Genomic DNA, 27636 nt, shown 5'->3' on the forward strand with positions numbered 1-27636 from the left:
CATTCCCAGAAATTTTCCTCATCATTCCCTGTCATTTCAAGTCATTCTCCCCTTCACCTTCACAAGGACCAGGATCTCACCCCTGCCCCACCTCTCCACCCCACCTCTGCAACATCCCGCCAACCCCCACACACTTTTGCCCAACCAAACCCGACAGCCTTCAGGTTTCAATGTAAATGTCAATTTCCCTATGAGGTTTCCATGACCACCCCTCCCCCCCAGACCAGCTTAGCGCCTTCTCTTCTCCCTTCTTCCTCTTTTCTTTTCCTTCTCCCCCTCCTCTGGGCTCTTCCAAAAGCAGCCTTAAAGATTCACCGCACTTTACTGCAGTATCTGTTTTCCCAAGCAGGAAGTAAGCTTGGCTTGGTCATGGCTGTTGCCCCAGATCCTGACATATTTCCAGGCACATAGAAGAGACTCAATAGACAGCAAATGAATGAAGGAGGCCCAGGGAGCAAGATCTCATCTGTTCTACAAATATTTCCTGAGCACCATCATGTGCAAGGCTTATGCCAGCCTTTATGGGTTCCTGTCAAGGCTTCCGTCAACTTACAGGAGATATAAGAGACCTTCATCACAAAAACAGCATCTTTATATCGCTTTACAGTTTATGAGATGTTTTTATATTTATGATCTTACTTGATTTTCCAGTAATCTTATTAGGTAAATATTATTTCTCATTTTACACATAAGAAACAGGTTTCATACCTAAATAACTTGTCTAACATAATAGAAAAAGCAAATGATATAACAACCAGATAAATCCAACCTATAATTCAAGGTAGAATAGTGCTAGAGAAGCCCAAAGTGCTATGAGAGTTTAAAGAGAAGTTACTACTCCCATGGGGTATCACGGAAGTATCATTTTGTGTTGATCCTTGAAGAATGGGTCCAACAGGTGGGAAATGAACGAAGGGCATAACAGGCAAAAGAAACAGCATGAAAACCGAGAGCGCTGACTGACTACGTGGTGTCTGCCAGGAAACAATTAATAACATGGACGGGATATTTAAGTAAAAAGTGAGAGCTAAGACTGGAAGGTGAGGGTGGTTAGATCTGTAACCCCTTCAAAGATAAGGGCTGTGTCGCCTTCGTTCTTATGTCCCCAGAACCTCCTACTGGTCCAGAACAAGTAGAAACGTCATTGGTAACTATCAAATTGGATAACTGTGCAGGCAGCTCTTAGGGTCCTCCTCTCCTGTAGGACTTTGCCTGCCCACAGCTCCTGCCACCCTCAACAGCCAGGCTGCCTGCCATCAGCCATAAGCAGGGATGGGCATGGGATCTGCGACATGTGCCTGCTCCAAAGATAAGCTGGGCCAATAAGATTCCTCTCTCTAGAACTGGGAATTAGAAACCAGAGACCCAGTCATCATGGGCCATGTGCAAAATGACAGTTTTGAGACAGCCAGTCAGCAGAGAGAGAACCCAACAGATAGGAACAGAGAAAAAGGCTCTTCACAAGTGAGAAAATAAATATGGCCCCTGAGAGCCGCAGAAGGTGGAGCTACCTTGGAGCCTGATTTCTTGCTGTCTCTCATTCAGTTCTATAAATCTCCTTTTCCCTGCAGTAAAAGAGTAAGTCTCTGTTCCTTGCCTTCTAAACAGCCCTAATGTGGTAGTAGATAAAGCACAGAAGTCGACAGTTCTTGAGCAAAGACAGGAAGGAGGGGAGGGCACACACAGGATCCTAGGAAAATCAATCTCCCAGCAATGTATGTGGCCCAAACTAGAAAACCACAAAGAATCAGGACCCTGGATACCAGCCAGGGAACCATCAACACAGACAACCCACAGGAGAGGGGGCAGGGGTGAGGATGGCGAAGAAATGAGAGATATAAACTTGAACAACATAAAATCCCACCACAGGTGACCACCCCAACCTACCAAAATATCCAGAAGAGAGAGTCTGGATATAAAACAAAAGACACCATGTGACTGACTGGAGATGAAAAGAACACGTCAAAAACGACTATGTGCTACGCATAGGTGACTGGAAGGCAAAGCCCTTATCAAAAAAAGGCCCGTCAGGACTTTTCTCTGCATGGTTATCATCACTCCCTCCTTCCCCACCACTTCTGCTGGGTGAGTGAGGCTGTGGGGTGCTTTCCTTGGCCAGGCTGAATGAGAGGTGCTCCAAAGAAGCTGAGATGGAAACTCCACCCAGTGTTTGGGAAAAGAGCCCTGGAAATCATGCACACGAAGGATGCAGAACTCGATGCTCACACTTGTGTGCATCAGTCACCCAGGACACTTATCAATGCTGAGTCTGTCCATGTGTGATCCTTGGGGTGCCCCCCCAGACCTTTCCACTCGGTGGACCTGGGGTGGGACCAGAAACTGACATTCGCACGAGCATCTCACAACGATTCTGATGAAAGTGTCCGCGCTAGTTAAGCCAGAGAACAAAGAACTCGCCTGGCCACAGCGTTTCTCAACCTTGACTCGGCACCAGATCCCTCCGGTGCTTTTAAAAATAATTCAGATGTCTGACCCTCCGTGTTGTCGAAGTGCAGACAGTGACAAAAGCGGGTCGGAATCACCAACACGGACCAGAGCCACACCCCTGGCCCGCCGAATGGGAATCGCTGAGGTTCAGACAAAATTGCTACATTTGGAACAAGCGCCCCCAACGGCTGGCAGAGATGGCTCCACACACAGTTATTAGTAAGAAGAGACTCTGCCTGGGTTTCAATCTTTCCCTACGTCAAAACAACTTGAAAGAAACATAAGCCAACATCGCCGGCGGACAAAGAAATCGTTTCCCTCGGAACAAATCATGGAGGCGTCGCAACCAACGGCTCGCGGGTGTTTGCTAGGCGATGGAGCCCGCCCAGGACGACAGCCGAGGCTGGGACCACCCTCTGCGCCCCGGGACGCCCGGGAGGGACACCGCGGATGCGCGGCTTGCGGCACCGGCTGACGGGGTTCTCCGGGGGCGGCTGTGCAGAGGCTGCGCCACAAAAGAAAAATAATTGTGTCACTGACACCCACCCCCGCCCCCACCCGAGGCGCCTCTCGGCCTCCGGAGACGCTGACCAACGGCAACAGCAAGTCCGAGACCTTCCCGGAGCCGCCGGAGCGCACAGTCGCCCGGAAAGCCGGCCCCCGGTCCCCGCGTCCCCCGCCGCGGGCTCCGCAGCCGGCCTCGCCCCTCTCCGCCGGGCCGCGGCCCCCGCCTCCTCCCCGGTCACCCCGCAGAGCCGACCGCCACACTGACCGTCTCACAAGGCGGCCTGAGGACAGCGCCGGAGGAAAGGGCCCGCTTTGCCGCAGGCGCGGTTAGAAGACGGGAAACGCAGAGGCGGCGGCTTTCAGCGCGTCGCCCTCAACACACCCGGCGGCCATTTTCCACCATCTTCCAGAACTGACAGATCACGTGGCCCCGAAGCGGGGACGGCTGGCCACGCCCCCAGAGGGCGGAGCCAGCACGCAGGAGGCCAGGCTGGAAGGGGCAGCGGGCGGGGGTAGGCCAGACGGGTAGGGCGTGGGGTGGAGGGGCCTGTAAGCTGGAGGGGCAGCCGGAGGGGGCAGGGATGTGACTCACCTGGCCCTGCAGCCCTGGGCACCTTCACTCTGGGCTCTAAATAGGTACCGTGTTTCCCGAAAATAAGACCTAGTGGGATAATCAGCTCTAATGCATCTTTTGGAGCAAATATTAATGTAAGACATGGTCTTATATTACAGAAGACCTGGTGTTGTATTATATATTACATTACATTGTATACCGGGTCTTATATTAATTTTTGCTCCAAAAGATGCATTAGAGCTGATTGTCCCGCTAGGTCTTATTTCAGGGAAATACAGTAGGGCCACTGAGCACTGGAAATGTGTGGCTGGTTTGAACCACACAAAGAACCAGCTGTACATATAAAACAATAAAACCTACTGTGAAGACATAATTAGAAGAAAATATATGAGATCACTAATGATTTTTATGTTGGCTACGTGTAAAAATAATAACGTTTGGGATAAATTTGGTTAATAAAACATATTATGAAAATTAACTTTACCTGTCTCTTTAAAAAAATTGTTTTAATTTAAATTTTTAATTAAAAAATAAATTTTTTTTGGCTCATCTGTGTGGCTCCCATTAACACCTAAGGCCTATTTTAATCAAAGAATAACAATTGTCTTAACTCAGTGAAGACACTGTGTGATACACAGTTCCTGGTCACTCACTCGCTCGGCTTCACTGCTTGACTGAATGAAAACAATTCCATCTTTCAACCCTTTCTCACTGTGTGCCATCCCCACTCAGCAGAAGGCAAGGCTCCGTCTGCTCTGAGGCCCTGGGACATATAAGTAATAGCACCAGACTTCAGTATCACTAGCTCCTCGATAATGAGAATCTCGGTTCTCCCCAGAGTGCGTCAAAGTGAGGCTCCCTTATTTCCCAGTCAGCACTGCGTCGGGAGGCATGTGGGTGATGCAGGCCAAGACTGATTTACTGCAGGGGACACAGGTTTCTGTCGATGCACTCATGAAGACCATGTCTGCAGGATCCATTGTGCAGACCCGGGATACTGAGAGGAATACATGAATACTTGTTTTGATAATATTAAGCAGACATGTGTGACGTAGCTTTGCAGCATCTGCTGTCAACAACAGACAAAAGGAGGCTTTACGGTTGTGAGTTATTCTGCTTTCAGGTACCATGTTAGGTGTCCAATTGGGTACCTTTGCAGGTATCAATTAGAACAGAAGTATTTTTCATAATATCTCAGTATTGATGAGTGTTCCTATAAATCCTGAGTGTGTGCGGATATGGGGAGGGGCATTCTGTAGAACCCAAAACACCACCGAGAAGAGTGTTGAAAGGCTCGTGACAGATGAAAGACCAAAGGAAGAGGTGCATCAAAGTTCACTAATGGAAAGATAATGGCGTCAGGGAGCTGGTGATTGAATGAATGAATTTTAAGAAAAAAACACACTTGGCACAAAACATATGGCACAAATAAGTTATCCAAAAGCATTGAATTATAATAATTCCAAGATGTTTCTTTCATTCCATTTTGTGTGCTGCTAATGGAGAAAGATGGGAGGTATGGTCTGAAGGGGTGAATGGTTTAGTTTTAAAATGTTTCAGCTATGTCTGGAGCTTCAGTACAGTGGATCAGACAGAGCTTAAAGAAAAAAAGTATCTCTTCAAGAAAACTGAGATCAGATCCAATATACTCAGTAAATAGTCACGATTTTCCCATGATTTGAAATAGATTATTTTAAACTGATACAAAAATTGACAAAAAATCTGTTCTAAACAATGTATTGAACATTGACATATGGTAATTTACTAATTAGAGAAAAATAGGCAACACTTACTTCTGGAAATTGTGAAACTGGAATTGTGCAAACAATTAACTGGATTGAATCAATAGTGAAAATTTGCAGCCTTTGTGTCCTTAGCATTATTTCAGTCTGACTCCCCTGTGCCCAGCCAATTTTATGCCTATGAAGTAGCCACTTTTGGAAGCAAATTCACTTTTAACAGGGTCCCATTTATTTAAAAACAAAACAAACAAACAAACAAACAAAACTGAAGGTATCCCAAATGAATACACACCTGAAAGTACTTTCTGAGGGAACTACTCAGCTAAGCTATGGTAAATAAGCACAAGGTAGTTTTAAAGAACAATTGCTTGTAGATACCGTTTAAATGAACATTTCACATAAAAGTTACTTTATTATACACCCAAGTAGTGCTTCTCAAAGGGCAGCACCATTTCGTGGCAGAGGAGTGGAAACAAATCATCTTAGGGGCTTTTCAAAATGCAACACTATCCACCCCTGGAAAAACGTTCTAATACAAGTCTCTTTCTTTTTTAAAAATATCCTACAGACTTCTAATTCTAATAAAGTAAATATCAGTCTTTAATAATCCACATAAACAAAAATTTCTTTGGGGGGTTCCCCCTTTTTTTCAGAGTAAAGGGGTCTTGAAACCCCAAACTGAGAAAACCACTGTGGCTTATCCTTAGCCACATAGGGTCAGTTTCTGGCTCTGAGCTCATAAAGCACCAGTGTGATGGAATGACCCCAAGATGCTATATAAGGCCCTGGCTGGGCTGAGCTTTCTGTCCGTTATAGCCCAGGAAGCTGATTGTGGTGACCTGTGGACTTGGACTTTTTAGCGTGGTATTGTTTTATTGTTTATTAGCACAGTATTTTTGTTGATAGTTAGTATATTTAGTAGCGTAGTTAGCGTACTTATTATTTATTTTCACAGTAATATTAGAGTTAGTAGTGTCAGCGTAGTTAGTATAGTTATTATTGTCTATTAGCAGTAATAGTGTTGGTGCAGTTAGTATATTTAGTCAGTGTGGTTAGTGTAGTTCTTGTTTGGTAGCATAGTTGTATATCACAGTTAGTATCGTCAGTGAGCGTAGTTAGTGGGTCACCATGGCACGTAACATTAGAGACATCCGTGTTGACCAGGGGCCCATCAGTGCCCATTATGAGCTCCAGGAGATCATCGGAGAGGGCGCCTTTGGCAAGGTCGTGTTGGGTGAGCACATGCTCACGAAGACGAAGGTGGCGGTGAAGATCATCGACCAACAGGTCTCCAAGAGAATGCGCAGATCTCTCCTGCACGAAGTCCTCTGCATGGAGGACTTGCACCATCCAAACATCGTCCAGCTATTCCACGTGATCAGCTCGGCAGAATACCTCTTCTTGGTCATGGAGTTCGTGCCCGGAGGCGACATGCTGGACTACCTGCGTGCCCACGGCTGCATGTCGGAGGACACGGCCCGTGGCGTCTTCCGGCAGCTGGTGTCAGCAGTGCACTACTGCCACGAGAAGGGAGTTGCTCACCGGGACCTGAAGCCACAAAACGTGCTGTTAGACTCTGAGATGAATGCCAAGCTTACAGACTTTGGACTTGGAGCTGCCTCCAATATCCATCAACTCAGCACGTTTTGTGGCAGTTTCCTGTATGCAGCCCCAGAAATGTTCCGCAGCAAAATCTATGATGGCTGTGCCACGGACACCTGGAGCCTGGGCGTGATGCTGTACCAGATGCTCACGGACACCATCCCTTTTGAGGATATCAGCTGGGAAGAGCTGCTGGAGAGCATAGGCAGTAGGCCGTATGATATGCCATCTTATCTGTCCATCGAAGTACAAACCCTGCTCCAAAAACTGCTCACACCCAAACCTGAGCATAGAGAAGACCTGAAGAACATCATGACAGATGCCTGGCTTAATATGGACCAAGAGGAAGAGCTGAAGCCATATGTTGAGCCACCCAGTGACGTCATAGAGCCCAGAGTAATGGAACAATTGGTGACTCTGGGCTTTCATCAAGACGACATCAAGAACACACTGGCAAACAACACGTATAATAACATCATGGCCACCTATTACATCTTACACAGGCAAAACCCCAAATTCTCACATCGTACCATCAAGGTCAAGCCCTTCCATCCTCCTGAGCTCCAGAGCTGCAGTCCCTCCCCAGCCCAGGAGGGTCAACCAGAGTGGTCCGGTTCCCAGAAGGCGGAGCAGCAGCCTGCGGACCACAAGCCAGGGGAGAAGGCCCAAGAGTCCGGTGGTCCGTCCGCCATCCTGGAGTCCAGCTCCACCATTACTGAGTTCAGGACCACCATCCGCCCATCTAGCACAGGAGCCAAGACCGCCAGTCCTGAGCCCAGATGGGGGCCCAGGAATGCCACTCCCAAGCGCTCCACTCCCCAGTACTGCTGGGGCTCCAGGCCGGCCACTCCCGAGCCCAGTCGAGGATCCACGACGGCAACTCCCAAGCACAGACCAGGCTCCAGGCCGGCCACTCCCGAGCCCAGTCGAGGATCCACGATCGCCACTCCCGAGCCCAGTCGAGGATCCACGACGGCAACTCCCAAGCACAGACCAGGCTCCAGGACGGCCACTCCCAAGCACAGACCAGGCACCAGCACAGCCACCTCCGAGCACAGACCAGGCTCCAGGCCAGCCACTCCCGAGCCCAGCCGAGGATCCACGACCGCCATTCCCGAGCTCATCCCTGGTCCCAGCACCACCATCCCTAGCCCAGCACCTCACTCTGGGGACTCTCTCTCCAGCCACAGCACCACCAGCAGCAGTGGAAAACCAGAAGAAAATAAACAGGGCCGGCGGCGCGTGGCTAGGAGGTGCTTGAACATTTTCAGGAAGATCTTCTGTCTGCCACCAAAAAAGGGGTGCTGCAAATGGAATCAAGTAAAGCCCCTTTAGGTTCTGGTGGGCAAAGGCAGGGTGAGAATAAGACTCTGGGGAGGTCAAGCCGGGCTCCCTGCATTTTAGGGGCTGACCTGGATAAAGCTGAGGCCTTCAGAAGCACCTCCTTGGAGGACAGCCTGGAGCTCCCTGGCAGACAAGAGGAGGGACCACCCTCGCTGCAGGTCTACCGCTTCGGCCCCCAGCTGGGTGCAACTTCAGAGACTGTGCAGTTTTTCCTTGGGCCCTTCTTCCCTCCCCTGCACTGTGGGAAGGGGATGGATGGTTCTTATGAAAGTAACTTGGTTTTCTAAACCTTTCAATAAATGTCTTGCTTCAGAAAGATGTATTGGGTAATCTTGTTTTGCATCCTCCAGTTTGAGGAGCGTGGCGTGATGTAATACTTGAACTTAGTTGGCACAACTCTGCACCTTTGCAAGGGGTACCCTCTTGGTCTTCTGTTCCCTTGGCTTTGAACCCTCAGCTCCCTTGTCCATTTCTCCTTTGTGGCAGGATGGTGTTGCTTGCTCACATAGCACACATGCTGCCTTCTTCCTGTGGATGCTCAATTTGAAGGAATCACAGTTGGTCCAAGTCGGTTATGGCAACCACTCCCCTCCCCTAACCCCCTGCTAGCGATTGGATGAGGCAAGGACTCATGACACCGTTTGGGCCAATGAGATATTACAGGAAGTCCACAGGGGCTTCTGTGAGAGATTCTCCTTCCTGGGCACTCAGTGATGTCAACAGGAATCATCTCCCCTGACCTTTTGGCTTTGCCTGCTTCCCTCTGTGCTGGCGTCATTCTCAGGTGGTCTTTCCCTTTATGAAAGCAAGATGCCCACCAACTGCCACCGGATGACATCATATCCCATCAGCCAACAGAAATAGAGTGTCTCTTCCCCCATGATTCCAGCATTGTCTAAAGATGTGTATCTCTAAAGTGACATTAGCTGCCAACAGCCCTGCATCCCATTCTTCTTAGAGGTCAGAGCATGGTTGGGTCACCATTATTGGTGAGAATGGAACATTTCCCTGAAGTGCATTGGAGCACGGAGCAGGAATAAACCCAATGGTTTAACACTCCATTCAGCACAATCCTCGTAAAGCACTAGATTCTACCACCAGCTCAGCTGAGTCAAAGAATGGAGTCTAATACTTGGCTGGTTGTAAGCATAAGAGCTGCCATAGAAATGACCTTAAACTCAGGGACATTCAAATCCTTAGAGAGTTGGGCAGAGAGAAGCAACATTGATGGGATTGCTTGAAGACAAATGGTCCCATTTTGCCTCTGCAGGAGGGTTGTCAGTGAACGAAGATCTGTTTGGGCTGAGTTGATATGGGTGAGTGAAGTGAATCTGTTCTGCCCCGGGTAAGAGGTGAGCGGTGCACAGGAGCCAATGCAGCAGGGGGCGCTCTCCAGCAACGTGTTCACTTTGTGGAAATGAAAATCCAGTGTTGCCTGTGTCGGGCGTCACAATGGCTCAAAATCTGGATTTTTATGTGAACTTGCCTGACTTTTATGTTAGGACATAATTTTTAAAAATAGACACTGTGGAACTAATTCTGTGGCGTGAGGACGCCATTCCTGTAGGTCTCTTGAAGCCAGTACGTTGCCAGTTTGCAACCTCGGCTCCAGGTTCCCAGAAATGCCCTGCAATGTAGAGCCAGACACGTGGGGCCGTTTGTCGGGTGCCATCGTGTATCACCTCCTTCCAAATGTCCTATAGTTTGCCGTTTTCTGACTCGCGGGGCTTTTGGGTTCTTTGGTTCATTTTTCATCAGTGAGAACAGTGGAAGGATATCATGCAAAGGAGCCCAGTGGAAATCATGCCAGTCTTTAGTGCTAGGATGCTTTTTCACAGACATGGATGATTATGTGACCATGTGCTTGATAAGATCAACTGAGAAATGTCTGCTAAGTTTTATCATCAGAAATAAATGTGCTTTAAGGGGCAAAGAGTTTGTTTTTGTATCTTATCGACTCTGTGACTGTCACAGTTCATGTTTGCATCTCGCTGTCGGATGCTAGAAAACCAGAATGAATCTGTGTGTGAACACTTCTGGCACCATCCTCCTTTTGTTCACGCACTTTCCTTTTGTTTAATACCGTGTTTCCCCGAAAATAAGATCTAGCCGGACAATCAGCTCTAATGCGTCTTTTAGAGCAAAAATTAATATAAGACCTGGTATATTATATTATATTATGTTATATTATATTACTTTATATTATATTACATTATATTATAGACCTGATCTTATATTACCATAAAATAAGACCGGGTCTAGGATTAATTTTTGCTCCAAAAGACGCATTAGAGCTGATTGTCCAGCTAGGTCTTATTTTCAGGGAAACACAGTATATGTTGGACAAGTGTCCCAGGCAATATTTTCTTCATTGTCAATGTCACTCTTTTTATTATGGTTAATTTATAATCCCTATTCACCCTTATAATCAAAGCTTATGCAGAGAACTAAACCACAATTGTAACTTAGGAAGACAACAAAAATACATTGCAAATGAAGGTCAGTTCCAATGCCTTTCTCAGGAATCCAGAAGCAGGTCTCTGCCTTCTCTGAACCCCTGAGGGATCTCTACTCCTGGTGGCGAGAGCCTATCGGCTCCTTCTCTTCCTCACTCCCCCATCCCAGCCCCCGAAGTTTGGCCTCCACCCCCCATCTCTGCAGAAGGAACCTCAGACTTCCCCATGGCCAAATGCAATTGACAGCTTTCCATTCACAGCCCTTTTGTTCATGACTCCCTCCTGGAAATGGTCCCCTCCCTGGGCTCCTGTGACTCAAATTCTCCTAGCTTTCCTTCCATTTCTCTGGCTGCCCCTTTCAGATTCCACCTCTCTTAAATTGGTTGTTTCCAGAGCTGGACTCATCTCCCTCCCCTACCTAATATGATCCCGCTGTGGTTTTGTTCCTGTGTGGGACCTGGCTCCTGCCCCCACACACCGGAGACAGGAATTGGGAAGTCATACAACTCACCCTCCTCCCTCCCCAATCATCCAGTCAGCCCACCACCTGACTGTAGCCACTTTCATCATTCCTGGTCTGGTTAAAGGCTTCAGAAGCTCCCACCAGGACAATTCCAAAAGCCCCCAATTACTCCCCACTGGTGCTCCACTAACCATTTCCCCGGAGATTGGAGATCATGTCACATCTTTGATTAAAATTCCCAATAGCCTTCCATTTCCATAGAACAGTTTCCCTAATAGTACTTAACACGCAGTGTCCTCAGGAGCTGGCCCCTGCCCGACTTCTCACCATTGCTCTGTCCACGACTCTCCTCTCATCCTGCCCCACCCCAGGCTGGCGATATTTACAGTTTCTGGAACATTGGGCCATGGTCTTTCTCCTTTCCGTTCTTTTCCAAAGTGTTGTTTGCTCACCTGAACATTCTTTCCTGCCTCTTGTTCAGCTGATTCCAGCAAGTGAATTCTATTTGTTTTTTCATTTGTTTTTTTAAGATACAATACAACTTAAGCGGTCCCCCATTTTGTGCAGCTTTCTGGATGACCTCAAGCAGACTTGTCATTCCACCTTCTGTAGTCACCTTTTGCACCCTAGTGTCTAGGACAGTAGGACTCAAAAGTATGTATCAAAGCATCTTTAACCTGTTTACTTATCTTTCCCCCACTATGAGGCTCACTCCATCCTTATTCCATATCAACCCCTCTCACCCTATTTGGAACCGTGTCTGGCCTTGGCAAACCTTTAAGGAAGAAACCACACCATTTACGACTTCGTCACATGCTTTGGAGCACTCTGTCATTGTCACATGCGTGTCACAGCAACATCTGATGGAGCCATACTCCCTGTTGACTTTTTTCATGAGTTGCCAGGTTGATCCACTGAGAGATGCTTTACCATGGGTCCCAAGCTTGGCACATCAGAATCCTCGTTGACCTTTGTAATAAGCAAGACTTGACATTTGTTGGGGATTTAAAAATATCTCTCTGGCTGATTCCAATGAAACACCATTCTCAGACTTTGGTTTTGGTCCCATTGTGTCCAAATCAGTGATTTGAAATATGAATATCCCTTTTTAATGTTGAGCAATGTGTGAGGATCTACACAGCATAGCAGGTAGCCTTTTAGTAACCACGGATTCAGAGAGCGAAAAGAAGATTGGGATTTGTGGTTTCATAGGGATCTGTCGCCCCAGAAAAGGAACCTGTGCTCTAAACATAAAGAACTGCGGTAGTACCCCCTTATCCACAGTTTCACTTTCCAGGGTTTCAGTCACTGGTGGTCAACCTTGGTCAAAAATATTAAATGGAAAATTCCAAAAATAAACTATTCAAAAATTTAAAATTGTGCACCGTTCTGAGTAGCATGCTAAAACTTCACGCTGTCTCGCTCCATCCTACCTGGGCTGTGTCATCCCTTTGTCCTGCAGACCCACACCACAGACGCTCCCCACCGCTTGGTCACTTAGAGGCCGGCTATGTTATCAGATCAGCTGTGGAGGTTAGCAGTGCTTGTGTTCGAGTCACCCTGATTTTACTTCATAATGGCCCTACAACCATTCACATAACTATTATTACAATATATTGTTACAACTGTTTTATTTTATTGTTAGTTATTAATCTCTTACTATGCCTAATTTATAAATTCAATGTTATCATAGGTATGTACATACAGGAAAAACATAGTATATATCGGGTTCGGTACCACACACGTTTTCAGGCATCCAGTGAGGGTCTCAGATTGTGTCTCCTGTGGATAAGGGCGCTACTCTATCTGCATAGTCAGCAAGGCATTTGAGAGGTCCCTTTGATGCGTCTGTGGACACATCAGAGGCTGGGTCAAAAGGCGCTTTAAGATCTCAGGGCAGCGGGTAGTTAGTGCAATGATGGCTCAGGAAGACAGGTTTTGGAATCCTTTGGAACACCATTCCTGTGATAATCCCCCTTTCCAACCTGCCTCACCACTCCCCACTCCCAACCCTTCACCCATAATTTCTGTACCTCCAGCAGCATCGCCTGGTTAGTGAAAGTGCACCTCCACACAAGCCCAGGAAGCTGGCTTTAGGTGGGACCAGTCTCGTGCTCAGGCTAAGCTCTGCCCACCACACGTGAGCCACGCCGAGGGGCAGTAAACCAGCAGGACCACACTTCTGTCTTGGGGGAAAACGGAACACAACAGTAAGCAAGGGGGTGGGGGGAGGACAGGAAGGGCTGGTCCCAAGCACCACCACACTGCTATGGGGGTTCTCAGTCAAGAGCCTTGCAAACCGGTCCAGAGTGGGACATTCAGTCCCAGACATAGAAAAGACGATTGCCTGTGCCGTCTGAACCTCCTCCCTGCCTCTTCCCCCACAAAGAAAAATCCCTGAAGATATTCAGTGCACAAGTTGTTCTTTGGGGAATATTTTCAAAGCAGTCCAGATAACAGCTTGGGAAGAAGCGACTAGAAACAGGCTGTACTTTAGCCCACAATTTTAATGGAGGGCAAGAGGAGGGTCAGAGTCCAAGCATGGCAGGGTGGGACAAAGAGAAACGCTGACAGGGAGAATAGATTCGTTAAGCAGGGTTCCCCTTTTCATCGCAGGTCTGAACGAGGGGAGGAAGAAGCCTTGCGTCTAGAGGTTTTATACTATTCCAGGCATTTCATTACTAACATGAGAAAATTGTAAGACCAACAGTGACTGGGTAGTATTTTGTGAGCTAAGAGTAATGAGGAAATATTGTGAAAATTATGAGACCTACTCAAAATCTCACCCAGGGCTGGGAAGCAAGAAATAGCATCTGCAGGAACAATCCTGATGGAAAATAAAGTTGCTTTATAATCTCACTGTGTCACATTCTCCTCTGTCAACATAATGGTTACATCGCACCATTTATATCTATTTTGATAATAAATGGTTCCTAACTCATGCCAAAAGCTGTTTATTCCTTTCATACTTACGGACTCTCAGGCTCAAATCTTGCAATGAGATAATGTGGTAAAATCCAACTGAAATGCTTTCTCCTCCATTCTGTCTCAGATACCTCACCCTCCACTATCACTGGTCTTTTTGTGGTTTGTGCAACTTGCCTAAATCTTTCTGGCAAACACATCCTAAGGTTCCTTGCTTCAGTGGAATCACTGAAATCACTTCAAGAATCTGGCTTTTCTACTTGTCATGTGGTATGATAGTGAAGGAAAAATACGAGTTATCTTTCCATTCCTCACCACGCTCCCCATCAAAACTGTAATTTTAATCACCCTTTCATCTTTTTCAGCAATATCAGCATACCGGAATGGCGATTTCCGCAGTCCAATCTTTTCACATGGTTTCAATCTCATTGTATAAAATTTTCCATAGAAATTTTAGGATGTTTTACACACTATCTTGCTTTAAAAATCGTTTTTCTCTGATTATAAAAGGCATATGTATGCATTATAAAGTGCTTGGAGAGCACAGAAACATTTGGAGAAAAGATAACTCCCCTAATCTCACCACTTGGAGTTCCCTGACCTCTTAACAGAGACCTGAAGCAAAAACTTTATTGATCAAAGTCATTATTTTAAACATCCACTATTGAAAAGAGGAGGGGCTACTAGGATGCTCCTGACATGTCATTTTTTGCCTTAATTGATCATGGCTGTCGCCATCACTTCTCATGATATCTTTGCCAGTATCCTCCTGACCCGTGTATTCAGCTTCTTCCTTCTAAATAAAAAACATGTAAAGGAACATTTCCTCATCTCTGGGATGGCACCAGAAGGAAAAGGAATACACGACAGGACCGAGTTAAGAACAGACACAAGAGGCCATAGGAGAGGGGCAAGTGTAAAACCCTCTGTGTACGTGGGGGTGGAGGGGAGAAAAAGAGAGAAAGTTGGAGGAAAGATAAAGAGTTATACCTGAGTTAATATCAGTTTATAAGCAAAAGACCAGGTTTTAGTTGACTGCAAGCTCAGCGTAAGTTCGACACTGTTGTCAGTAGGGCAGGCACATTTTCATGTTGCCAACCCACTGCCTTACCACAGCTGTTTTAGACTCTCCAAAGCTTTTTTCATCATCAAATTCTTGCTAACAGACTCTGAAGATTTGGAGCCTTTCTTCACAAGAATGCAACCTAATTAGGAAGGTGGGAATATACTAACAGGAAATCTTATCAGCCCAAAATAGCATAGGCTAAGACCCAAGGACATGACAGCTCAGAAGAGTGCGTGGTCTCTGGGGATCGGTGGGACTTGAGCAGTGCCCCTAGAGCAAGGAGGAGGTGAGCGGGCGTCAAGACAACGGCGTGACCAAGAGATGGGAACGGGCACTGCATGGTCAGGAAACGCCATTCAACACACACAATGCAATATATACAGGATGTATTACAGAAGTGTACACTGGAAACCTGTATAATTTTACTAACCAATGTCACCCCAATAAATTTAATATTTTTTTAAAAATTAAAACAATAAAAAGATTGACATCCAACTACACTCATTCAGAGTTTCACATTAAAAGTATTTTTAGGGTAACATGAAGTTAGTAAGAGGTTCAGTTCTTTCTTCCCCTTGAAATGTTGGAACTTTTCCCATTTCCAGGCTTCTTGCTCTAGCTTTGAGTGCCTAGTAGCCACTGAAGCTAAAGTTCACTTATCAGCACAGATTCCCGTAAAAGAAAACAAGGGCTGGAACAGAAGAGATAGTTAATATTGCATTAGGTCCACTGTGGATTTTTTTAATCCCTTCAATTCTATGAGATTGTGAATTAATGTTTAATTTTATGGTGCCATAAAAACTATGTCATTCAGATCTGCTAGTGGTATGTTTTGAAATTTCACCTGTCTCCTATCCTAATCATGAGATTTAGTTTCATTTGATCATATTTTAAATTATTAAGCAGTTTTTGCTCGCTAAAGATACTTTAAAAATTTAGGTTAGTACATCACTTAACATAGCATTAGATTCAACTCATCTTATTATTAATGATTCTATTTTATCTCTATAATTTTTCCTCTAATTTTTTCTAAAACCAACGTTTAACCTAAAGATAGCTGCTTTTCCATTTATATCTTATGAAGTATTAAACCTTTGCTCCTCTACTTTCAAATTGCCTACAGAGTGGTTCTTTCTTGAGTTAAATTTACTTCAACTTGATTTATTTATGCATTTAGATATCCTTGAACCAATACAATACTTTAAATTACTATCACTTTATAATTAGTTGTAATATTTTCTAGAATAAGTTCTCCAAGATAATCCTTCTTGGCCTTTTGAATTTCCACTGTTTATCCTTCTTGGAGTTCACAGTAATTGATGCCTTTCATTAGAATCAAAATTTCTCTGGCAGCTTCTCATCTGCCTTCTGGGACTCTGCTCACTCACATGCTAGGCCCTGTAACCATATCCTCTGTTTCTCTCCTCCATAGTTCCTTTTTTTTTTCTTTCTGTGCTTTGCTATGGCTATTTTGCTATATGTTTTGAAAAGGAAGAGATTAATTAATTTGGAGGAAGCTGGGAAGACTTCTAGTCAAGATCATATCTGAGCTGGTTCTTCCTTGGAAGTTGGCTAGACTTCCAGCAGGCAGAGCATTTTACTTAAGCAGGCGTGCAAATGATGTATAGTCAAAAAATGACTAATGCAATTGCACAACCAGAGGATGGGAGGGAAGGGGGTATAATAGAAAAGTAGATAATACTAGTCAAATACCAGTATATCAAGACATCTGAAAACCAAGCCTGAAGCAATGGGCAGCTAGTGTAAAACTCCGGTAACTTCAGCACACAGAATCTTCTGGAGTCCGTCCTACTAGGAGACTGCTCACAAGAATATAATAGGAAGGCGATAGGGTATCTATTTAGAAATATACCAGGAGTGTCTGTAGAGGTTTTCAACGGTGGGATCAGCCTTCATTCACTCATTTATTCGTTTTACATATTCCAATCAATGAGCCCGTTATGTGCCAAGGTCCTCTGGAACGAGCCACCATAAGACTCACTCATTCTACAAAAACTCACTCTGCCTACTCTGAAAAAAGGACTGCCGGGGGTAACAAGGGTGGAAGTTGCAGGTTTTTGTAATAATGCAATTAAAAGGTTAAGAGATTAATTACATTTGGAGGAAGGGTGGCTTGGACTGGGGTAATAGGAACAGAGATGGAAAGAAAGTCAGATTCCAGATGTATCTGGAAACAGATGCCCTGGGATGCCCAGTGCTGGAAGTATCTGTGAAATAAGAAAGACAAACTAGGTCTGCAGTGGATGGAGCCAGAAGCGAGTCTATGAAATGCTCTTTCCATCATTAGTCATGTAAAATGGGAAAATCCACACCTAGTCAGAAAGGAAGTTCTCTCCTGTCAAAATGCATTCAAGAGAAAAACACCAGGCAAATCTGTGGAGAGATATTCTACACGATCCCTGACCAGCACTCCAGAAAGCTGTCAGGTCATCAAAAGCAAGAAAAGTCTAAGGAATTATCACAGTCAAGAGGAGCCTAAGGGGACATAATGACTAAATGTAAAGTGTCCTGCAAGGGATCCTGGGACAGAAAAGGGCGTTAGGAAGAAAACCAAAGCTAAGTAAATCTGAATGAAGGGGGGACTTTAGTTGTAATAATGTGTCACTATTGGCTTATTAGCTGTGACAAATGTATCATAAGAGCGTAAGAGGTTACCAATTGGGGAAACGTTGTGTGGGGCACGGGGGGAACTCTGTACTGTCTTCCTCGCATTTTCTGTAAATCTAAAACTATTCTAAAGTAACAAATTTATTTTATATATACGAGGATGTTTTGTCAATGACTCAGCACTTGCAATTACCAATGCACCATACTTCACTGTTCTTTTTCACTGGACCGCACAAGCTAGACCTCGTCAGAATCCTGATGCGTGTGGGACAGACACATCCACAGCAATACTGTAACCCTCCCAGAGCGCCGAGCAGCGGGGAAAGGGGGAAGCAAGGACATGAGCTGAGCCCACCGGCATGCAAACACGGTGGTGCAGACTTCAGGGCACCTGGAGACTAGCGGTGGAAAGCTGGGAGGTGTGAGTGGAGTGCCCGACTGGAGACTACTGGTGATAGCAAGGTCCAAAGCACAGCTACTTTAGGCCCAAATTCCTAATGGAATCAAATGTCAGGAGCATGTGATTATTGGGGTCAAGTTCCTTAGTTCTTCATTCTCAGTTTTTCCCTGAGCAGTGATTCAGAAAGTCAGATGAGAGTCACCTGAGCTGTTTCCTTATATTGGACGTATCTTGAATCATTCCAAGGCCTACTTTTCTGTTTTTTCTTGATGAAAATTTGTTTTAATTAATGTTATCTGTTTATGGCCTACTGGTGCCCCTGAAAGAAAATTACATTCAGGAAAATACAGTGCATCAGTATAAAGGAAGAGACAGAAGCAGGAAAGGGCAGTTTTACAGAACCAAGGAAAGAATATCAGGAAGAGAGTGGTCCACACAGCCAAATGCTGCAGAAATCAAGTGACACAAACATGGAAAACTAACCATCGCATTCAGCTACAGAGGCCAAAGATGACCGTTGCAAAAGTGGTTCAGCAGAGTTGGGGATGAATAAGGAAGCACAGGTACAGTGTTGACCACTCTTTTAAGCAGCTTTATTGTAAAGGCTGAGGGTTGATTGTAGGATCAGTTTCCATTACTTGTTAATTAATCTTTTGAGGGAGGAGGGGAAAGATGGGAGTCTCCGTCCTAAGGCAATGTGTATGTAACATTCTTCCTGAGCCTAATGACTCATACGTAAAAAAAGTGTAGTGACAAACAGGGGCTCAACTTTCTGAGGGCCTGGTGGCCCCCTTTGGCCAGTGGGAGGGCTCATCTTCTCCCGAGCCCTGGGTGTCCAGGTGCCAGGCAGCTGTCTTCCTTCCCAGTGATGGTATAAACAGATGGCATCTAAGCTCAGATATTGGATTTTCTTTTTTTAAAGATTATCCTCATGTTCACCCTGCAAAAAGGGATGGCACCAGCAAATGGCCTCCCCCTACTGGCCACAGTGTGTCCAGTCAGCTCTGCCCTTCTGCTGGCAGTGTTAAGGGACACCATCAGTATTATATGGGAGGGTGTGACAGAAAGGACTCAAATACAAAACCAAGCATATTTGAAAAATAAAAGACAGATGATAAAAAAAATAGAAAAGATTCTACCAGTAAAGAGAAATGCAGTATTTTCATGATGTGAAAAATTTGAGCTGATACCTGGCTCCAGCAGATTGAGCCAACACAACCCATCTTGCTACAAACACCTAGAAAAGCTATAGGCAATAGTACACACAAATATTTTTTAAATCACAAAGCTAAGCTTACAAGAAAGACAGACTGAACCAAATGAAAAGTTTACCAAATGAGGCTCAGATTGAGTTATTATTTCCAAGGAGGTCGGGGGAAAGGAAAGGCTGAGGCAGGTATGCTGGCCTTATGTGCAATGTTCTTTTTATAAAAAACAAGTTTTGAACCTAATGTGGCAAAGCAAAAACATCTGTGCAACCTGAGTGGTGGGCACGAGCCTCTGTTATATTGTTCTGTACTCATCTATATACTTGAAACATTTCAGTCTGATTTTGAAAACATTGGCTAAACCCAATGTTTTCCTGTTAGCCTTTTTTTCCAATTGGGGGAAGGTAAGTTATTGTTAGACAGATGGTTGGCACATAGATCCAAACTCGCATTAACTCCTGTTATTTTTATTCTATTTGTGCGTAACACTATAAAATCCTGGACATACGCTTTTCTGTCTTCCTCTGATTAACTCCCCTCGCACGTCTTTCTCAGCCTAATAAAACACTTCCTCACAAACCCAAGTGCCAACTGCTCCTCTGTGCAACATCCGATTCCTGCCAAGATCCCCACCCCCTCCTCATTCCAAAGGTCCTTTGTGCCTGCCTCTAATAAAGCACGTACTGTATTATATGGTAATCATTTATAAGCTCCTTGAAGGCAAGGGCAGTAATTTATTCCTTAGTTTCTCAGCACATGGGTAGGAACTCACTAAATGACTGTGGAATGAATCTCTGAAGGAAAAAGAAAAAACCCACTACATTACAATATCCATCTATATAAAGGAGGAGGCCTGCGGGCATCTAGCCCTCCAGACCCTTCCTGACTGCGAAGCAGATCGGGTTAACCTTGGCTGTCATGCTCGACAGGATAACCACGGTGAGAGCTGTGCTGGCAGGCAGCTCTGGGCGCTGTGTCTGCACTGCTCTCGGTCCCGGCCCAATTTCAGCACAGCCCCGCATCTACAAACGGGTCCTTTACATGTGCACTCACAGCCTGCGGCTTTCCTGACAGAAGGCCCCAAGGCTGGGCTTCCTTGTGTGTTTTGAGCCTGGCATCTCTGTAAACAGTACAAGTCACCGCCTTACCCACGGTTGCTCACAACAGCTTCTCGAAGCACCTGGAAGCACACCCCAAAGCTCCCCGAAGTTTATAATTGTGGTACAGAAACCGAATGGGGGTCCCAGTGCTCTTCTCAAAAGCAAACACCGGCTACAGATATGTGACAGTGAAAGGGCCCACCACAGGACTGGGACAGCCGCCTCTTTTTCTTTTTAATTGAGGAAACTCAGCATCTTCACTTTTTAACAAGAGAATACAGAATACTAGATAGTAATTTAAAGTTGTTTTAATTGCCTTCCAATGTGTTTATAATGTGATGATAGTTTCTTTTAAATCATTGTTAAGCCATTAAAAAGGTAATGACTCCCTTTTTTTTTTTTGACTCCTTAAGGTAATGACATTACTTAAGGTAATGACTCCTTAGAATATTATCCTCACTTCGAGGAATCCTTCAATACAAAAAGACCATTACTTTTCACGAAAGGCCTGGTATTCAGTTCTATAGATGGAATTTAAAGCCTCTGAAATTAGCAAACACACACCCGTATTTTTAAACTACTGTTTAATCAGTTTTAAACACACACATGTTAGAAAAAAAACATTCATACGTAAGTTAAAAATATCTTTAAAACCCAGCATAAGCCACCAGTGCAGCAGCTCTCAGGACAAACTAGAAATGAGAGGTTATGAAATTATCACATCACAGTGTAACTGATACAGTGGTAGTTGTAAGTTAGCATACAATAGGAATGAACGTATGGATCTGTTGAAAAATAACACTTCTTTAAAAAAATATTTTGGAGTAATAAAAACAAAAAGCACAGACCACCATATTCTATTCTCACCCAGGGAAGGCAAGAGAGTCCTGTAAATACTGGTTCTGGCGCAGGGACCCTCCTCACGTTTGGGTAACAGTGTTCAACTACTCTTAAGCGGAAATCAAGATACAGCTTTTAAAGGAAGCCAGGAGTCAAATCACACACTTTCACTCTGTATGCAGAGGGTTTCTCTGGTTTCACCGGAATTATTTTTATTTTCATCCCTATTGCTTTGAGTCATGCCCCTTCTGGTTCAGAGAGGCAGTCACAGACAGGAGACAGAAGATGGAGAAGACTGGTTTGGAACACGTTTGTTCTCGATGTTTGATTGATTCCTTTGTCCATGTGATCAAGTCAAGAGCAAATGTACTTCATTGACAAATTTATATACCAAAAATACTTAAAACTGGGAAAGGCATATTTCAAAAGTCTGTCAAACTCTTTACCTGTGTTTGTCCTTTCCTTGGGAAAGGACAAAAAAGAATATCAACACATCAATTTCTCAAATAAGTTACCCCAAAAGAAAGGCTGGGCAGGACACAGACATGTATGACTCCAGTAAAAGGCAGCCAGTCACCTTTTCCATTTCCAACACATTATTAAGGAAATGTTAGTCATTCTACTACTGTTGCTCTGTAACTTTTGATTTTTCATTATATTTCCATTGCTTTTTATAGTAGCAAAATGTGATAAAACATGACTGGCGACATGGCTATGCATCACTGAGTAAGCTTTAGACAGTGGTTCTGCATGGATCTTTATACTACTGTTTATAGAACACATAGTCTTAGGGTTTGTTTGCTTGCTTTATAAAAGGTGTACTAAAAGAAGACAGTTACAATCCGTTTTCACGGTGAGACAAATCAGCACAAAAATGTGCCTTTAGGCTCCTTTTTAGAAAGTCTTCCCAATGAATGACCTATCAAGCTTGTCAGTTCTTTACTGGGGTTTGCATACTGTTAAAAAAACCTATTAAAATAAATATTATTTTAAAACATATAAAAACATAGCAAGCAGCCTACCCATCCAGATGGAATTGGCTGCATCCTCTGCACAAGAGCCTCAAAGTGCAGCTTAGTCAGCGATTATAAGAGCGTTCCTACAAATACTAACATGGACATTTCATTTAAAACTTTCTTCTGTAACAAGAGTTCCTATAAATAGATTTGACTGCCTGACACTGCAGACAGACCCTGGAGAGCCCCACTACGTTCTAATCTTTCAAATCCAAATTTGAGAGTGGAATTTCTTCTTTTAAACGCAAATCTTTTCCTTCAGCATTAGGACCCTGCTTGAACACAAAGCCCCTTTTACAAGGAAAGGCTACAGAGCGAACCGTCAGCATCTAAGCTCAGTGTACCAACCACCAGCCACTCAGTAAGTAGCACACTGGGTCCAGCATCAGACTTTTATGGGACTGGCGGGCAGTTAAGACTACATTTCACAGTGTTATTTAGAATTCTGCACCTCCGTTAGAGCTGATGTATTCAACTTCCGCCAGGACAGTCAATTAGTGGCTGAATGAAACTCCACAAAACACTGGTTTATATCTAAAAGTCTGGACAAATCCTTCGCTGACAGAGCAATAATGGGCACTATTCTGAAACAACTATTCTTTCAAGTAATCTTTTCTTTCAGTTATAATGTAGAACTCTTAAAACCAATTAACAAATAAGTTTGACCAGTTTATAAGGAAACAAAAAAAAGTATAAATGTCCAGAGCTGTTCATGAATATACAAATTAAAATGTATAAACTATGAATTATAAATAGGAAAGATTTTTGTTCTAAGTGTATTCTAGTCCTCAAATAAAAGTATCAATTTTGTAATTATTTTAATAGCTGAATTTTAAGTAATTTTTCTGTAGTTTAAAGTAAGGTGTAACTACATTAAATATGCTTTAAATAGCTTTGACTGAAATTATATTTGAGAAGTTACATGGTGGTAAACCCTGTCCAGTAAAATTGGTAATTTGTATAAAATATTTTTCAGCAGAGATCTTCAATTCTACACAGCACAGACAGAAACCAAAAAAGCAGAGGAAGCCAAAGGAAAAGATGTTTTCTTCAGTGCAGACTATGTCATGATGAAAGGTTTATTTTAAGGGCTCTATCCAGTAAAAGCGGCACGCTGCCGTGCTTTCTGATTTGATGGACTGAAAGGGTTTCCTCTGTTGCCACGGAAACCCTTTTGAAAAGTCAAGGCTTTGAGCACAAGTGACCTTTAAAGGTAAATGACCATAACAATAATTCTGATTGTGAACTTGCCCTGTTTGTGACTCTTACAGATCTTGCTTAAGGCTTCCATTGGTTACAAACACAACTGGTCGCACACTTTCAGATCTGACCCTTTGGCTCATTCAGCAGCTCTGGTCTAGAGCATAGGTGTCACAGGGCTACTGGTGCTTGAAACACATAAAGACCCAGGTCTCATCCCAACACCCTTAGTACTTCATTGTAAGTTACCATCACTGTTTAGAACCATTCTTCTTACTGCAAATTTTTCTCAAGACTGGTATCTGTGGAAACCCCGTATGGGAACGTCACACATAGCAGAGATCAATAACAAAAATACTTTTTAACCAAAAGTATGGTGGCAGCATAAGTCGTGGCTAGGCATTTTTGAAGCCACAGAAACCTTCTCTATTATGTGGGACATTTTAGAAGCTAAATCAATTTCCCCAATTACCCAGAGTTCCAATAAAAAGGCTTATTTTAATAACCGAGAATTAGCCACTTGTAAAATGGTGACAGCTAAGATACATCAAATTAACTGTTACCGTTTCCAAAAAAAAATGAAATTGACGGAAGAATAATTACTTTTGTTAATTTTTTTCCCTGAGTTGTATAATAATTAACCAAAAGTATAAATATGATATTGACTGATCATCCCTGGAATGGTCTCACGACAACTGAGAGTGGAGAGATAATATAAATATGCACTGAATCCTATTGTGTGATGAAAAATGCAGCAGCACATACTATAATGAATTGCTTCATACTTAACGGCAGAAGAGACACACCAGTTTTCAATTCTTCTATAAGTGGAAGTATTAATCCTTACAACACTCTAAGTAGATATATTCATTCCATAGAGCACAAAACGTTTCTTCTTGTGGAGAAAAGTCAAGAATTCGATTTTTTTTTCCTTCTAGATTGCATACTTGTGATTACAGTTTCTCCAAAATTAGAGAAAAGCTATTCTAAAATCATTTCATACAAAAAACAAAACAAAACAAGAAACTAGTTGGCTGAGGGATGAAAATCAGTCTATTTATCTAAAAAATAATTGCAAAATTCATCAGTGTCTTGGTTTCTTGATGGTGGCCCTATGATTCTATTCACTGAGCAACAGAGAACAATGATTTTACATCTACAGAAATAAAATAGAGTCAGGAAGTAGAAATAAATGGTGATTATTTATAAGTGGCTAAATCAGCTGAACAAAAAATGTTTTAATAAGCTTTCTTGTTTTCAGTTATGACAGGCCTGGACTTGTCTTTTAAACTCTAAATTTGTTTACTTTTTCTTAATAGTAATCAGATTCTCTGCAGCATTAGCTAAACTGAGGAGAGATTTTGGGGAGATACTTTCCACGATTATTCTTTTCTATCCCCCCACATTACACAGCTAGATTAATTTCAACGCATGGGGAAAAAAGAGACAATTTATTCAGCTATCTATTCTTTCCCAGGAGGTAACAGGGCATGGTTAACCTCATCAGGCGGAAAAAATTTACCTTTAGAAAAATACAAACATTTCGTATAAACAAATACTTGGATAGTTCTAACGTTCTAAAATGATACATTGACATTTTTGCTAATTAAGACCTCAAAAGTTCCAAGTACATTTGTTTTCCCTTTCTTCTGTAAATGAAATACTGCATTGCTTAAGCCACAGAGTTGTTCTGTTAAGATCATTTGCAAATTTATTAATGACAAAAATAAAGAGACTTCGCCATAGATAGACAAATTGCATTTCATTAAATAATTTAAGGCAAAAAGAAAATAAAGTCCACAAAAGATTGGTCACATAAAGGTGTAGTCCAAAGACCCTGCCCACCCTTCCCTCAGCCGTGACTTAGGACGCGTGGCCGAGGCCTTGACACCAGGCTGGCATCACATCCCGTTCCCCTCTTTCAGCTACGGCAGCATCACAAGACTGTGGGATGAAAGGAGACACCCCGGAGTAATTCAAGGCAAGGTTCCTGATGGTGAAAATGGCCCATTAGATAAAAGGACATTTTTCTACTTACACAACCGAACACTCAGTAACAAGAGTTAACAGCAAAATTTGAATGTAAGAAGTTAAGGGTTTGGAAACTAATTTATACTATTCTCTAAAAATGTGGTCCAGACCCAATGACTTTAAGTTTTCCTTTCCCTAAAACTCCTGAATGTGAATTAAACTGTCAAGGATCAGAAGGTAATTAGCCAGAGAGTAGCCTCACTCAGTGATTCCACTTTCACTATCATTTTCGTAGTCTTCTCATAATTCTAATATAACTTACGCTTGATAAATCTCAAAGTCCAACGCATTAAAAAGTTACCAAACTTTTATGTCTTACATAATCACAAAAATCTCAGATAAATAAGGGGGAGAAGCACGTCTGCTGAGCACCCGTGCCCTGTTACAGCTGCCACTGGGTCTCATCTCCATTCAGGCCGTCCGTCCTTCTTTCCTTCTTCATCATCATCATCTCTCTCTCCTTGAAGAAAATAAGCTTAAAATATCTCATTGCCACCCTTTAATTATGTCTAAGGAATTCTTCCTGGAAGGGTTTTCTGACTGACACAGGTAATTAAACTCTCCAGGAAGATCAGCTACCTATAATTTGGCAACCTGCTTACAGTTTCACTACGAACTGTAGTCATTTGAGATATTTTAAGAAACCCTTCAAATACTGAGATGTTTATTGCATTTTTAAAGTGTCCACATTCTTAAATATCCTGTTTCAAATTCCTCCAGAATCCCTTTACAGCACACAACATCAAATACTGAAATAGTGTTCTCACAATATTACACTTGAAAATACCATTTAGTAACAATATTTTAGGGAATAGAGGGTTTAAGGCAAGACAGTCATTTGGAAAAAAGTTAATTTCTCTCAATCATCCAGATTGACACGATTACTTTTCTGCTTCTTCAGTGCCTTGGGATACACAACATACATTCAGCAACAGGGCACACCTACGACCCTACGGACAGTATGCTGAGGTCCTGAGTGCCCACTGAAATAATGGAAATATTTTATATAAGGCGTGGCCCACAGGGACTTGGCATGGGAGGGTTATTTCGCCCCATCTCCAATCAGCATACAGGAAATTCCCTATCAATAACTGTCTGGTTTTCCCCCCACTTAATCTCTTTTCAAACAAACCCAAACCCCTTGAGCAGGTACGATTGAGAAGATTGGATTCTGTTAACATACAAAAAATAGTCATCAAGTGTTTTCCCATCATTGCTTTAGTGACGAATGTCTACAGGCTACTTCTTGATTCTGACTGCAAACATTGTTTGTTGTGGAAAAACTATTCTGTCCCAGAGAATTTTCTCTTTCATCGAACTTTTTGGATCGTGACAGCTGGATATTTTCATGTGTATTCTTTCCTCTTTGAGTTTTTTTCACTGGTAACAACAATAATACTAAGATACCAACAATGTGAAGGCAGTAATACCAGCAGCTAAAAGGGAAAGGAAAAAGTTTATTAAGTTTTGATAATTAACAATTCTTAATAATTATACGCTTGTCAAAAGGTCACCTGCCCCCCTTAGGACGTGTTTATTTACTACATTCTTCTTTTATCCCCCCGACCTTGAGATGAAACTCTACAGTGTATGCCAGTGGGTATTTATAAAGCTCTGTATAAACCCAGGCTGATTATAAGCATGAAACTAGATATCACATTACATTCCTTTTACGGGTCACAAGGCCATGACTAAATAGAACAAAAACAAAAAGGGACTTAGTAGCTGCAGCCATCTGAAAGTATGCTCTCAAACCCACAGAATCAAATATTGAGCAAACAAGAGAATGCAGACATAGTAGAAACTTCTACTACTCTGGCCTCCCCTGCCATTTACTGTCCCTAATTAAGTAACAAATATGCTAATGAAGTAACAGATAAGCAATATTGCTTCTTGATGGTTACTGTCATGACATAAAAAAAGTCACATTATTAAAAATATTATTAGAAACATTCCCCAAATTAAATACAAATCAAACATGACCTCAATTGCTTCTAGAGCTGTAACTTCAAGTGACTGGGAACAAGAAAACCTAGGCGAAAATCCAACCAACAGCTCAATCACATTAAAAAATATGTAACAATTG

At 43.3% G+C, this 27636-nt stretch overlaps 2 protein-coding genes across 17 annotated transcripts in view; both read right to left on the reverse strand.

The window, feature by feature from the left end:
- The window catches only part of KIDINS220 (kinase D interacting substrate 220), a 91879-nt gene extending 88471 nt beyond the window's left edge, over positions 1-3408 (reverse strand). For 9 of the 10 annotated variants that reach the window (XM_074331661.1, XM_074331660.1, XM_074331659.1 and 6 more), the window contains exon 1: positions 3221-3387. The gene's annotated coding sequence lies outside the window, so the exon portion shown is untranslated. Of the gene's footprint in view, positions 1-3220 lie in introns of all 10 variants that reach the window. The other variant, XM_019755954.2, reaches the window with a different exon arrangement.
- A 17622-nt stretch (positions 3409-21030) lies between these two features.
- MBOAT2 (membrane bound glycerophospholipid O-acyltransferase 2) overlaps positions 21031-27636 on the reverse strand; it is a 175491-nt gene continuing 168885 nt past the window's right edge. For all 7 annotated transcript variants that reach the window (XM_019755958.2, XM_074331662.1, XM_074331665.1 and 4 more), the window contains one exon: positions 21031-26986. In XM_019755958.2, the coding sequence (XP_019611517.2) occupies positions 26761-26986 (226 nt within the window). In that variant the 3' untranslated portion in view covers positions 21031-26760. The remainder of the gene's footprint in view (positions 26987-27636) is intronic.

This window comes from Rhinolophus sinicus, linkage group LG05 (assembly GCF_036562045.2).
Source record: "Rhinolophus sinicus isolate RSC01 linkage group LG05, ASM3656204v1, whole genome shotgun sequence".
Classification (NCBI taxonomy): domain Eukaryota; kingdom Metazoa; phylum Chordata; class Mammalia; order Chiroptera; family Rhinolophidae; genus Rhinolophus; species Rhinolophus sinicus.